Here is a 15,090-nt window from a genome sequence, read left to right as displayed (position 1 = left end):
GCCCACCTCAGGACCCAGGCCAAGGGAGCTTTCCCGGAGCAGATTTGAGGGAGGGGTTGTGGCTGGGCATCCGCCTCCGACTTTTTGGGCGCCTGGGGCACCCAAGAATCGGGCTGACCTCAGAGGGGACATGAAGGTTTCTCTCGCACCAAAGCTTCTCCAAAGAGCCGAGTGGCACTGTTTGCACGAGGGCAGAAGGGGGAGTCATGGGGTGGGACTCAGTGTTCCCCAATTGTAGGCTCCAAGGGACAGAACCCTGGAAAGAGAAGGCTGAGGCAACATGAGAGGGTTTGTGCCCATGCCTCAGGTCAGGCTGCCCCCAAGGGACAGCGCCAGGGAGGGGACACCCAGAGGCTGAGGAGCAGAAGCCTTCAGCCTACCTGGAGCCTGACTCTGGGAGGACTTTATGGTGGGTTTAGGACACGACCACCTGGGATGCCGGGCAAGGCCCAGGGGGTGGTCCTGCAGACATGCTGTGCCCTAAGCGAGTTCGCCAGGCATTTTCCAGCCAATTCTCAGGAGCGTTCTGCCCAAATTGGGTCAATTTGGGCAGAAAGCTCGTGAGAATTCCCCGGCATTGGGCAGCCCTGCGGACCGCCCTGTTCCCCATGACCGAGAGCGCTTTCTCGCTTGGGGCAAGTCGCTGCCACCCAGAAAATGCACCAAGACGATGCAGCCCACCCAGGGACCCCAGGGCATGGGAGATTTCCCAGAGCAGAGTTGAGGGAGGGTTTGTGGCTGGGCATATGCCACTGACTTTTCGGGCGGTTGGGGCACCCACGGATAGGGCTAACCTCAATGGAGTTACAAATGTTTCTCTCACTCTGAGGCTTCTCTGAAGTGCTGAGTGTCACTGCTGGCACCGGGGCAGAAGGGGGAGTCATGGAGCGGGACTCAGGGTTCCCCAGTTGGAGGCCATGAGGGACAGGACCCTGGAAACGGAAGGATGCGGCAATAGGCGAGGGTTACTACCTGCACCTCGGCTAGGCCCGGCCCCATCGGACAGTGCCAGGAAGGGGCCCTCAAGGGCTGAGGAGCAGGAGGCATCGGCCTTGCTGGAGCATGACTCCCAGAGGGCTTTATGGCAGGGTTAGGACTCGACCGCCCAGGATGCTGGGCAAGGCTGAGGGGGAGGCACTGCATATGTGTGGTTCCCAAAGTTATTTCACCGGGCGTTTTCCGGCCAATTCTCATGAGCATTCTTCCCAAATCAGGATCTATTTGGGCAGAACGCTCTTGAGAATTGGTCGGCATTGGGCAGCCCTGCCGACCGCCCTGTTCCCTGTGGCTGAGGGCCCTTTCTCATTCGGGACATGTCGCTGCCACACGGAAAACGCGCCACGATGATGTGGCCCACCCGCGGACCCCGGGGCATGGGAGATTTCCTAAAGTAGAGTTGAGGGAGGGCTTGTGGCCGGGCATCAGCCTCCGAGTTTTCTGTCACCTGGGGCGCCCAAGGATGGGGCTGACCTCAGTGGAGTTATGAAGGTTTCTCTCGTTCTGAGGTTTCTCCGAAGTGCTGAGTGGAACTGTTGGCACCAGGACGGAAGGGAGAGTTATGGCACAGGACTCAGGGTTCCCCAGTTGGAGGCCCTGAGGGACAGGACCCTGGAAAGGGATGGCTGAGGCAACAGGCGAGGGTTTGTGCCTGCGCCTCGGGTAATGCCTTCCCCACTGGAGAGCTCCAGGCAGGGGAACCCCGGAGGCTGAGGAGCAGGAGGCGTCAGCCTCGCCTGTGCCTGACTCCAGGAGGGCTTTCTGGTGGGGTTCTGGCGTGACTACTTGGGATCCCGGGCCAGGCCCAGGGAGCGGCCCTGCAGACATGCGGTGCAGGAAGTGAGTTTGCCCCGCGTTTTCCAGCCAATTTTCATGAGCGATCTGCTCAAATCAGGATTGATTTGGGCTGAACTCTCCTGAGAATTGGCCGGCGTCGGGCAGCCCCGGGGACCACCCTATTTCACTTGGCCCAGGGCACTTTCATGCCTGGGGCATGTAGTGGCCACTCCGAAAACACATAGAGATGACGTGGCTCACCCGGGGGTCCCGGCGGAGGGGAGCTTTCCCGGAGCATTGTTGAGGGAGGGATGGTGGCCGGGCATTGTCCTCCTACTTTTCTCATGGCTGGGGCACCCATGGTCATGGCCGTTCCCTGTGGGGGAATGAATATATCTCGTTCAAAGGCTTGTATGCAGCTCTGAAAGGCACCGTTTCTGCCAAGTGTTCAGGGGACTGGTGGCGTGGGACTCAGGGTTCCCCATTTGGAGGTCGAGGGACAGGACACTAGAAATGGAAGGCTGAGGAAGCAGGTGAAGGTTCATGCCCGGGCCTCGGTGCAGGCCCAGCCCCATCTGCCTGCGCCAGGGAGGGGACACCAGGACGCTGAGGAGCAGGAGGCTTCGGCCTCGGTGGAGCCTGACTCCCGGAGGGCTTTCTTGCAAGGTTCACATGTGACCACTCGGGATGCCAGGCCAGGCCCAGGGGGCAGCTCTGCTGACATGCAGCACCTGAAGCAAGTTTGCCAGGCATTTTCTGGCCAATTCTCATGAGAGTTCTGCCCAAATTGGGATCGATTTGGACAGAACGCTTGTGAGAATTGGCCGGCATTGGGCAGCCCTGTGGACCACCCTGCTCCCCATGGCTGAGGGCCCTTTCTTGCTTGGGGCATGTTGCGGCCACCCAGAAAACACGCTGAGATGACGCTGCCCACCCGGGGGCCCTGGGGCATGGAGTATTCCTGGAACAGAGTTGAGGGCGGGGTTGTGGACGGCGTCTGCCTCCGACTTTTCTGGCGGCTGGGGCGCCCAAGGATGGGGCTGGCCTCAGTGGGGGCACAAAGGTATCTCTCACTCAGAGGCTTGTGTGCAGCTCCAAAAGGCACTGATTGTGCCTGGGTGGTCGGGGGACACGTGGCACACAACTAAGGGTTCCCCAGTTGGAGGCCCTGAGGGACAAGACCCTGGAAACATAAGGGTGAGAAAGCAGGCGAGGGTTCATGCCTGGGCCTCGGGGCAGGCCCCGCCTCATCAGCCAGTGCCAGGGAGGAGACCACCAGATGCTGAGGAACAGGAGGTGTAGGCCTCGCCTGCGCCTGACTCCTGGAGGGCTTTCTGGTGGGGTTAGGATGTGACCACTCCGGATCCTGAGCCAGGCCCAGGGGGTGGACCTGCAGACGTGCAGCACCTGAAGCGAGTTCACCGTGCGTTTTCCAGCCAGTTCTCAGGAGTGTTCTGCCCAAATCGGGATCAATTTGGGCTGAATGCTCTTTTGAATTGGCTGGCATTGGGCAGCCCTGGGGACCACCCTGTTTCCGGGGCCAAGGGCCTTTTCTCGCTCAGGGCATCTCTCAGCCACCCAGAAAATGCACTGAGATGACATGGCCCACACAGGCACCCCAGCGAAGGGGAGCTTTCCCGGAGCAGAGTTGAGGGAGGGGTGGTGGCCGGGCGTCGTCCTCTGACTTTTTGGGCAGTTGGCGCGCCCAGGGATGGGGCTGGCCTCTCTGGGGGAATGAATATATATCTCGCTCAAAGTCTTGTACGCAGCTCTGAAAGGCACTGTTTGTGCGGGGGTGGTCAGGGGACTTGTGGCGCGAGACTCAGTGTTCTCCAGTTGGAGGCCCTGAGGGATGGGACCCTTGAAACGGAAGGCTGAGGAAGCAGGCAAGGGTTTGTGCCCGGGCCTCGGGGCAGGCCCAGACCCATCTGCCAGAACCAGGGATGGGACCCCCAGAGGCTGAGGATCAGGAGGTTTCGGCCTCATCTGCGCCTGACTCCCAGAGGTCTTTCTGGTAGGGTTTGGACTCCACCTCTCGGGATCCCGGGCCTGGCCCATGGGACAGACCTGCAGACGTGTGGCACCTGAAGCGAGTTCGCCATGCATTTTCCGGTCATTTCTCAGGAGTGTTCTGCCCAAATCAAGATCGACTTGGGCAGAACATTCGTGAGACTTGGCCAGCATTGGGCATCCCTTAGGACCACTCTCTTCTCCACGGCCGAGGGCCCTTTCTCCCTTGGGACATATCACAGCAACTCGGAAAACACGCTGAGATGATGCGGCCCACCTGGGGGCCTCGGCACAGGGGAGCTTTCCCGGAGCAGAGTTGAGGGAGGGGTGGTAGCCCAGCATAGTCCTCTGATTTTTTGGGCGGCTGGGACACCCAAGGATCAGGCTGGCCTCAGTGGGGGCGCGAAGGTATCTCTTCCTCAGAGGCTTGTACGCAGCTCCGAAAAGCACCATTGGCGCCGTGGTGTGATTGTGATTGAGTTCTAGATTCAGAGCATTGTGGTCTGAGAATATGCAGGGAATGATCCCAATCTTTTGGTACCAGTTGAGACCTGATTTGTGACCCAGGATGTGATCTATTCTGGAGAATGTTCCTTGTGCACTAGAGGATATGTATTCTGTTGCTTTGGGCTGGAATGTTCTGAATATATCTGTGATGTCCATCTGTTCCAGTGTGTCATTTATAGCCTTTATTTCCTTGTTGATTTTTTGCCTGGATCATGTCCATTTCAGTGAGGGGGGTGTTAAAGTCCCCTACTATTATTGTATTATTGTTTATGTGTTTCTTTGATTTTGTTTATATAGTTGGCTGCTCCCATGTTAGGGGCTTGGATATTTAAAATTGTTAGATATTCTTGTTGGACAGACACTTTGAGTATGATAGAGTGTCCTTCCTCATTTCTAATTATTCTCTTTGGCTTTAAGTCTATTTTATCTGATATAAGGATTGCCACCCCCCACTTTCTTTTGATGTCTATTAGCATGGTAAATTGTTTTTCACCCCCTCACTTTAAATCTGGAAGTGTCTTTGGGTCTAAAATGAGTTTCTTGTAGACAACATATTGATTTTTTTTTAAATCCATTCTGATAGCCTGTGTCTTTTGATTGGGGCGTTTAGCCCATTTGCATTCAGGATAACTATTGAGAGTTATGAATTTAGTGCCATTGTATTGCCTGTAAGGTGACTGTTACTGTGTATTGTCTCTGTTCCTATCTGGTCTACTACTTTTAGGCTCTCTCCTTGCTTATAGGACCCCTTTCAATATTTCCTGTAGAGCTGGTTTGGTATTTATAAATTCTTTTAGTTTTTATTTATCCTGGAAGCTTTTTCACTAGCATCAAAATATTCATTCACTCTATCACCTACTTGAAGGCCCCAGAAACTATTCAGCTTTGATATCTCCTGGGAGAAAGAAGGATTTGCAGGCCAGGAACATAACAGAGATGGAATTACATATGATCCTTCAGCCCTTCTTGCACTTCAGTTGGGCTGAAGTTCCTTGATTGTCATTTTAACCCACGCTGTTTCTGACTGTGATAGATTTCTAATAGGGGGACCACTGTCTTCTTGAGCCTGATTAGACATTCATAGTCCCATATATTTTTTATGGAAGAAAACTGGAGGACAGAATCTAAATGGAACACATGAATGGGGAAGATGAATCTTTTCCAAAAGAAATGAATGAAAGGTATGGATTCTGCTTCTTAAGAAAGGAATATTACTCAGCAACAGAAAGGATGAATACCCCACCATTTATGTTGACATAGATTGAACTGGAGGGCATTATGCTAAGTGAAATAAGTCAAGTAGAGAAAGACAATTATCATATGGTTTCACTTATTTGTGGAACATAAGGAATAGAGTGGAGGACCACAGGGGAAGGGAGGGAGAACTAAATGGTAAGAAATCAGAGAGGAAGAAAAACCTTGAGAGACTCTGGACTCTGGGAACCGAACAGAGAGTTACAGAAAGAAAGGGGTAGTTGGATGGGTAACCTGGTGATGGGTATTAAGAACGGCACGTGTTGTGATGAGCACTGGGTGTTATACTCAACTAATGAATCAATGAACATTACATCAAAAGTAATGATGTCCTATATGCTGGTTAACTGAACACAATAAAAAGAAAGGACTCTTTGCAACATTACTATTTTCCTGTTCAAAATATCTTCACTAAGTATGTTTTTTCATGTTACTTATGGAAGAGCAGCATATCTTGGAAATATAGTATCTTCAGATAAAAGCCCTCAAGAGACAGAAGTTATATCAGCTTTTCAATATGAGCCCTAGAATAACAAGTAAAAAATTTGCTGGCATATTATGAAGCCATTACAAAGACATTTTAAAATTAATTAATAAAAGTGAAAATGTTTACATCAAAAATGTTTTAAAAACTTCATAAAGTTCATACTCATACACTAGATTTCAATCACAGAAATGTCTCTCCTTGTGGAAAGAAAATTAATAGAAATATCTAAATTTTAAGATACCATTTTGCCTGACAGAGAGGATGGGTTTTTCTTCCTTATTCATTTACTGATTTTATACATTTAAGAAAAGTAAAAACAATAATTTTCACAATGAAGATATTTTTTCACAAGGTCACTTTTTCTTCTGTTCCAATAATAATAAAAATACAACTTAAGAACTTTAGGAAGGACACAATATTGCTATTCACAAAATGCAACTTATGTTTATGATAAGAGACATATGATTTATCACACATATTTTATATTTATTCTCATTTTTAGACTGATAATGTAACTTTATCAATTTTGAAAGATATTTATTTTGGCATTTATAGATGTAGAGACAGAAAAAAAGAGATTAAATACCTTAGTTCACAGTCAAAGGGGTAAGAAGTATAGGAGGTTTTGATTTTCATAGACCATTAGTAATAATTTTCACAAAAAGTAAGGCCTTGATAAAGTTTCAATATATGAAGTTAAGTGGTTTATATGGTAGAGGAGGCTGTTTAATTATATATAGTCATGAAAAATACTATTCTCATAGATTATTATTAGATCTAGAATATTGTTCACAATAATAATTTAACCAAAAGAAGATGAAATGCAACGAATATGTGAATCTTACTTAAAAACATATAATTATATATAAAATAAAAGCAAATATATTTCTAGTCATAAATACAGAGAGAAAATTCAAAGTTAAAGTAAAAGATGGATGCCTTGTATTCCCATTTTTATACCTCTTTTTGCTCAGATTTCCTTGTAGAGTTACTGTCTCTTGGGACATCATGCTCATGAGACAGTTGCAAGGCCCAGGACCAGTGGAAGTTGGTTTCCAGAAACTTCTCTGACCCATGTAGCACCAGTAGTTCCAGTCTAGTCCCTTCCTGAAAGCACCCAGATTATAACTGAAATTTGACTTCTCTGAGTCCTGATCGGCATGGTGACATCTCAATTAACTTTAAAAAACACAAAAATTCTAAGGGACTTGTGCACATGGCATATTCAATAATGTCAATGAGATATTTCAGGGTCTGACTGTTATTTTGTTGTGCTGTGTTACAGAAGAGTAAGGTCAGGTTTTGTATCTGAGTACTGAATCACAGCACATCAGAGACAGATAGACATAGGGGCTAAATCCAGGAGATCTGTCTTCATGCTTCTGAGCAATGTTTCTGCAGTACAGGATTCCATGGGGAATGGTTGAGTGGGTGTAAGAAACATCCAGCCTCACCCAGACATTTACCAGGAATTCCTTTCCAGATTGGGAGCCCTCTTACCCCATCTGCCCAGAACTCATGTGGCACAGGAAGACCCAGAACTGCTCAGATCTGTGTCATCATGAACAACTCCTGGGAAATATCTAAGACAGAACTTCTTCTGAGAAACCTGAACCAGCACTGACCTCCTCCCCTGCCGCTAGCCTGACAAGTCCTGTTAAAAGGGACCTCATTTCTTATCTTGTCACTGAAGAGCCATCCAGGCCAATGGGATGCCAAAGTTGGAAATGGCCATTGTCTTATCCTTCTGGGTCTGTGGTTTGTCTTCCAGTCACTTCAGTCTACAGAAGAAACTCGAGAAATTATTTGTTATCTTTTTTCCATATCACTTTTTTTTTTCCATGGGAATTTCTCTTTGCTTCCAGTTGGCCTTGGACAGATGAAGATGGAGCAACTCACAATATCAATTTCCAGAGCAAGAGATGAGTGTGCCCACATATCTTGTAAGGTTACCATTGAGGACATTAACACAGGAGCCATATATTGGTACTGACAGAAACCAGATCAGGTATAGAATATCTAACATTTGCCTCAACAATTCTTACCTAGGGTTACATAAGTGGGAAAAACAATAAAGTTTCACTTCAACCTTGAAAATAAATTTTTTCAGGAAACAAGATGGGGCCATGTGGCTGCTGGATTTGGACCCACAGTATCAGAGTTCCCAAAAGAAGCTGGATGTTCAGAACCATCTTCAGGTCTGACCCACCCACATCCTTCTCAATATGGGCAACCACAGAGGCTGCACAACTGGGTGCCCACCCTGACTCTCTCCCTCTGTTGTATTTCCTGAGGTTAGCAGGAAAACATCTTAGATTCTGTTTGCACTGTGAACCCATATGATGTCAACAAGTATGATACAAATTAAAGCAATCTGAACATGTCCTACTAAATTAAGCTGCCTGGTAACTCTGAAAATACATAGTGAATGGTACAAAGGAAAACCCATTTGTTTGTTAATGCACTGTAAAGGGAGATTTCTAGTACCCAAATTGTTCAAAATGAAGCCAGGAAAGGGGTATTCAGATTACATAAGTATTTCTTATTATTACTTTCCAATTTTATTAATGGGCATTATAGTTTTTTGGAGATAAAATGATCTGCGGAACATAAAAATTTCATGCCTTTATTACCATCTTGTGGTCATACTGAAGGAATATACTAATTTGTATATCCCTAAGTACATGGCAGTTGTTTGGTTTATAGAAGACACCAAGGTATAAGTCCTGTATCCTAGAGGTAGAAGCAGCACCTCGCACCACATTTAGAGCCAATACTAGGACACAAGAAACACTACTTGAATGGAACAGCCTCCCGAGCACATCAGATGTCTGCAACATTGTGGTTAATACTCTAAGACCATGTTCTCCAGGGTTCTGCAAAGAATATTAAAAATAGTGAATATAGATCAGATGATTAAAAAGAAGGATAACACATGTTCCCTTTATTGGTTAAGAAAAGATGGCAAAGGTCTATCACAAATTAATAAAATTAAAAATCATGACTGAGAATAAAATTCTATAATTAATAGCTGGTGGTTGCCAGTTTTCAACAAATAGTGATACATACAGGTAATGTGTGAAATTACAAAACCTCCTCCCCCATCTCCTTAGAGTTCACTTTCAAATGCAAAGGGAAGATATATACTTCAGAAAAACTTGATACTTTTGGTAAATGGACATCTTACCACATGGTCACCATGCATACAGTTTACTTCTGGTTCCCTGAGATCATGACAACAACTTCATTTTCTGTTTCTCCTTCTAAGGATCACATGGTGCTATCAAGTGCAGAGATGCTATGAAAGCAGAATGAATTCCTGCCACAACAGTGTCAGGACCTTCCCAGGGGCAAACTGAGGATTTTGTGTCTCATACCCTATCCATCATGATTCTTGACTGGTGTGGGTTCCAGGTGAAGGGACTTGAGGGCCTGGGTCTCAACAAGGTCTCACTTGTTCCCTAACACAACTCTGGATAAAAAGTAAGAAGACCCCTGAATGAAATATGGAGTCAGAGAACAATGAACCCTTTCAAGAAAGAAGTGAATGAAAAGAGGGATTAAGCTTCTCAGAATATCTGTTCTAAATATTTTACACAGGTTATTTTATTTAATTTTCAAAAGAGGAGTGCAGAATGTATTGAATTGGCTATATTGGGAGATGGAGCCACTGTGGCTTTTCAACACACAACAACTATGAAATGCTACAGTGATGAATAGGAAGGAAAATACATCCTTATCTATGTGGCTTTGAAGTGACAATATGCTATGTAGCCATTAAAAACCTGTTTTTAGAAGAATTATACATAAAGTTTACAAATTTATAAGGGACAGGGCAAATTTCCTCTGATTTGGGCCTTCATAGACTTTTCTAAGATATGAATATTAAGCTCCATGGGGCCCAGAACATGTCATTCCAAGAGAGGACTTGATCAAAATGAAGGCTCACAGGTGACGTCAGTATTTTCAGCACTAATGCAGTCAGTATTTTTTTGGTTTTTACATTTATTAATGAGATTATTTATACAACAATGTAATATATAACTGTATAGTACACCTAAAATGGTTATATATTTATGTTTTCTTATCTAATACTATTATTATTTTGTAGCTTCCTGAAAAAAGAAAAACTAAAAAGCTATATAATTAACAATAAGGGCAGTAGTATTTACCATGAAACAGGGGGACTGCCAAACTCTGCCCAGGTCAGGCAAGCCCCAGTTTTGTAAATAAAGTTTTATTGAAACACAACCTTGACCATAAGCTTACAAATGGACTGCAGCTGTTTCCACTACAATGTCAGAGTTGAGTAGTTGCAAAAGAGATTCACAAAGCCTAAAATGTTCACCATTTAGCCCTCTATGGAACATGTTTGTTAATCATTTCCCTAGAATTATATACTGTAAGCAATATTTATTTTTATTTTATGTTTCTCTATTTCTCAGTGTTTCCTCAGTGATCCTGTTACATATCCATCTTCCCTATACTGTCTTACTCTGGATAAATTGCTTAGGATATCTTTGATTCACTTTCTTCATTTGAAGGGCCAGTGGTGGGAGGTTGGGGGAACAGGTGGTGGGTAATAGGGAAGGCAAGTATTGCATGGAGCACTGGGTGTTGTGCAAAAACAATGAATACTGTTACGCTGAAAAAAATAAATTAAACTGAAAATGGAAAATATAATCATATTTACCTGAAAGAACTGTTCAAAGGGCTAACTTAAATAATACATATAAAGTCCTTACAAGTTTCTTGGAGCATGTCTAATGCTCACCATACTGAGCTTTACAATGCTTTACATTGCTTATATGGGTTATTGTGATATATTTGAACATAATATAATAAAATATGAAACAAACCCATAACCTATTCTTATTTTTTAGTTTAAATAATAGAAATAAGTGAAAATTGGCAACTTTTCCTTTCAGACATTTCTAATAGAACACTTGTTATTATTTCTGGAACACTCCCACACTTACTTATTTCTTATCTAAGGCTGCTTTTGTGCCACAATGGCAGATGTGAGGAGTCACAATGCAGACTTAGTGCCAAAAGCCTAATAAAATATTTGTTATCTGACCCTGAAGAAAACACTTGACAGCCCTTCCTGTGCAAGAAAGAGTAAGGGAATGAGTTTGTAACCATAACTAAAATTCAAGATAAGAGAAAATAGTGACAAAGTTTACTCCATGAAAATGAAAGCAATGTTTGCATGGCAAAAAGCATAATAAGTTAAAGGACAAATGACAAACCATAAAGAAATATTTACAATCTGTATAGCACATAATGGTCAACTATCCTCAAAATAAAAAATACATTTTAAAAATAGAGGTAAAATATCCTGTAGGAAAATGACAAAATACATGAAAAGCCTACTTATGAAAAGAAATACACAAATAGCTCTTAAACTTTTACAATGTTGATGAACTTCATTTATAATAAGTTAAAGTTCAATTAAAACTGCTGAGGTACCATATCTTACTGATAAGACTGGCAAGAATTTAAGTATCTAATACTTTCTGTTATTAAAGCTGTAAGAGAAAAACAGCACTCATACATTTCTGATAAGGATGCAAAATACAACCATTTTGTGGAGGGAATTTGGAAATGTATAACAAAAGTTCATTTGCATCTGCTTTTCAACCTAGCAAAAATACTTGCAGAAATTTACTCTAAAGGCACAATTTCAACACTATGAAAATATTATGCCAAAGGTACTCATTGGGTAACTGCAAAATGTGAAATTACATAAATATTTAGACATAGGAGATTGTTTGAATAACTGACAGCATGTGTACACAATGGAGAACTACACACTGTAAAATAGATATGAGATGCAAATTCATTGTAATTTATATACCAGCAATACACAATTGGAAGTTGAAGTTTAAAAATAGTACCATTTACAATGGCAACAACTATAATATCAAAAAACCTTTAGGATATTTGGTGAAAATTTTTCCAAAAATACAAAGGATTTGTATGCTGAAAACAATAAAACTTTAATGACAGAGTTGAAGAAGAACTAAATACATGGGGAGGCATATCATGTTCATAGATTGGAAGACTCATAAGATGTCAAAAGTCCCCCCAAAGAGTAAATAGATTCAATGTAATCTCAGGGAAAATCCCAGGAGACCTTTTCTAAGAAATCAGTAAACCGGTTGCAAAATTCGTATAGGAAGGCAAAGGGCGTACCATTGCCAAACCAGTTTTGTAAAGAGTTTTAACATTTACTCTTAAGCCTCAGTGATCAAGAGAGTGGCGTATTGGTGAATTCATATATGCATAGATAATAGGAAAAGAATTCAGGACAAAGGCAACACATAAGTATTTAACCAATTTCTAACATGGTACCAAGGAAATCCAATGAGCAGAGAATAGACTTTTCAATAAATGGTATTAGAATAATTGTCCATCTATGTGAAAAATCAAAATAAAACAACTCAATACCAACCACCATATACAAAAACTAATTAAAATGTTTTCTAATAGGTGTGCCTGGGTGGCAGAGTTATTAAGCATCTGACTTCGATTCAGGTCATGATCCCAGGGTCCTGGGATCAAGCCCAGCATCAGGTGCCCTGCTTGGTGGAAAGCCTGCTTCTTCATCTCCCACTCCCCCAGCTTGTGTTCCCTCTCTTCCTGCATTTCTTTCTGTAAAAATGTTTCCTAGGTTGTAAATGTATAACCTAAAAAATAAAACTTCTGGATAAAAATACAGAAGAAAATATTTGTGACCTTGGGTTAAGCATAGATTCCTTATCTAGGACACAAAAGCAAGATCATAAAAGAAAAATTTGATAAATGGAACTTCCTCAAATTTGACATTTCTGCTTTTGCAAGACTAAAAAAAAAGGAAAATGGAAAATGTCGGGTTAAGCCAGATTAGAAGACATACTTTCAAAAGACAAATCAGGGGAAAGCCTGGTGTTCAGAGTACTAAGAGAAATATCACTACTCAACAATAAAATAAACCCAATTAAAAAATAAGAAAGACAAATAGTAGAATTTAGGCAGAAGTCACCTGAAATGTACTTTTCTTCTGTTTTTGGTAGAATTTTATTTTAATATTTTTTATTTATCATATTTCAAAAAAAATTTTTTTACAGTATGCTTCCATTATATGTACTTTTTATTTTTTTTTAAATTAATTTATTTATTTTTATTTGCTTATTTACAGCATAACAATGTTCATTGTTTTGGCATCACACCCAGTGCTCCATGCAGTACGTGCCCTCCCTATTACCCACCACCTGGTTCCTCAACCTCCCACCCCACCCCACCCCCTCCCGCCACCCCTTCAAAACCCTCTGGTTGTTTTTCAGAGTCCATAGTCTCTCATGGTTCATCTCCCCTTCCAGTTTCCCTCAACTCCCTCTCCTCTCCATCTCCCCATGTCCTCCATGTTATTTGTTATGCTCCACAAATAAGTGAGACCATATGATACTTGACTCTCTCTGCTTGACTTATTTCGCTCAGCATAATTTCTTCCAGTCCTGTCCATGTTGCTACAAAAGTTGGGTATTCAAAAATTTTTTAAAAAATATATTCATGAGAGAAGGAAAGAAAGAGAGAGGTGGAGGCAGGTTCCCTATGGGGCAGGGAGCTCAATGCAGGACTTAATCCCAAAACTTGAGATTCACAATCTGAATGATAGGCAGATGCTTAAGCTACTGAGCCACCCAGGTGCTCAGTATTTGGTAGAATTTTAATATAAGAAAAATAGAAAAACAAAAAACAAAAAAGTGGCAGAAGATCCACAATTCCAGAGATGTAGAGAGCTGGAAATGATACTGTTGCCATTTTACAATAATATCCAAAAAAAAAAAAAAAAAAGGAATGAAACATAGTATTTTGAGTCCATCAGAGAATGAGGTTGTAGTGTATGTGACTTAAAAAATCTGAGATAGGGTGCCTGAGTGGCTCAATGGGTTAAGCTTCTGACTTTGGCTCAGGTCATGATCTCAGGGTCCTGGGATCAAGGCCTGCATTGGGCTCTCTGCTCAGTAGAGAGCCTGCTTGCCTCCTTTCTCTTCCTGCCTCTCTGCCTACTTGGGACCTCTCTCTCTCTGTCAATAAATAAATAAAATCTTTAAAATCTGGAGATAGACAATCCTTTGCAGAGGGAAACAGAAGGTGAGCATTTGTTCACCCTTGACAGACGTTGTCAAACACATTCACTTGGTCACAAAATTAAAATAGAATTTTTTTAATGCAATAATAAGAGCTCAGTTATCTAGTGGGAGATTGTAAACTTTTGGGAATATACAGATGGTATTTTCCTTCAACTTTTAAGTGTCTTCTCCAGGAACCTCACACAATTCTTGCAGGGGAGATCAGAGACAATTCAGCAAAAGCTTCCCTTGTTGCTGTATGGTGGGGGGGGGGGGGACATCTACTGCTGAAATACACCCAGACCTAATCTACCCCATCATCACTGTACAAAAAAAAGTGACTTCATCTACAGGGGAAGGGCCTTGTGGAATCTCACTGCAGTTAAGGGAAGGTAAAGCAGGCAACCACTGAAACTTTCCCCAGAACATCTCCCCTGGATCCAAAAGTAACATGTATACATCTGAAGAAGGATGGGCATCAAAACCATGGTCTGAAGTAGGTGGATATCTACTGTAGCTGGGGGAGGAAAAAAGGACTGAAAAGTTCCACCTCTGGAAAAGAGGCAGGAATACTTCTAAAGGCTGTGTCCTTATGAACTAATTTTATTTTATCTGCTTAAAATCTAAACTTAATAAAAATATCAGAGAATGTCTCCTTCCCTCACCTTTCACCAACATGCTAGCAAAGCTTGAGTAAATGTCACAGTGGAATAGAACTCAGAAAGTTCAAGAGACAGACTATCTCTGGGGAGCAGAACAAGGAGAAGACTGAAGATGAGGGCAAGATGGTGGAGGAGTAGGAGACCCTATTTAGACCAGTCCCCTGAATTAAGCAGGATATCTGCCAGACCACTCTGAACACCCATGAAATGAGGCTGAGATGTAAGAAGATATGTCAGGATGTATACAAACAAAATACAGTGGTCAGTTTTGAGGCATAAA

At 43.1% G+C, this 15,090-nt stretch overlaps 1 gene segment (V, D, J or C); it reads left to right on the top strand.

Moving 5' to 3' along the window:
- The first annotated feature begins 5,427 nt into the window (after positions 1-5,427).
- Positions 5,428-15,090, top strand: part of LOC123951553 — a 51,818-nt gene continuing 42,155 nt past the window's right edge. Inside the window, 1 exon segment of the C gene segment in view lies at positions 5,428-5,471. Coding sequence covers positions 5,428-5,471 — 44 coding nt within the window.

This window comes from Meles meles, chromosome 10 (assembly GCF_922984935.1).
Source record: "Meles meles chromosome 10, mMelMel3.1 paternal haplotype, whole genome shotgun sequence".
Taxonomy (NCBI): domain Eukaryota; kingdom Metazoa; phylum Chordata; class Mammalia; order Carnivora; family Mustelidae; genus Meles; species Meles meles.
This window is presented reverse-complemented; position numbering and strand designations above follow the sequence as displayed.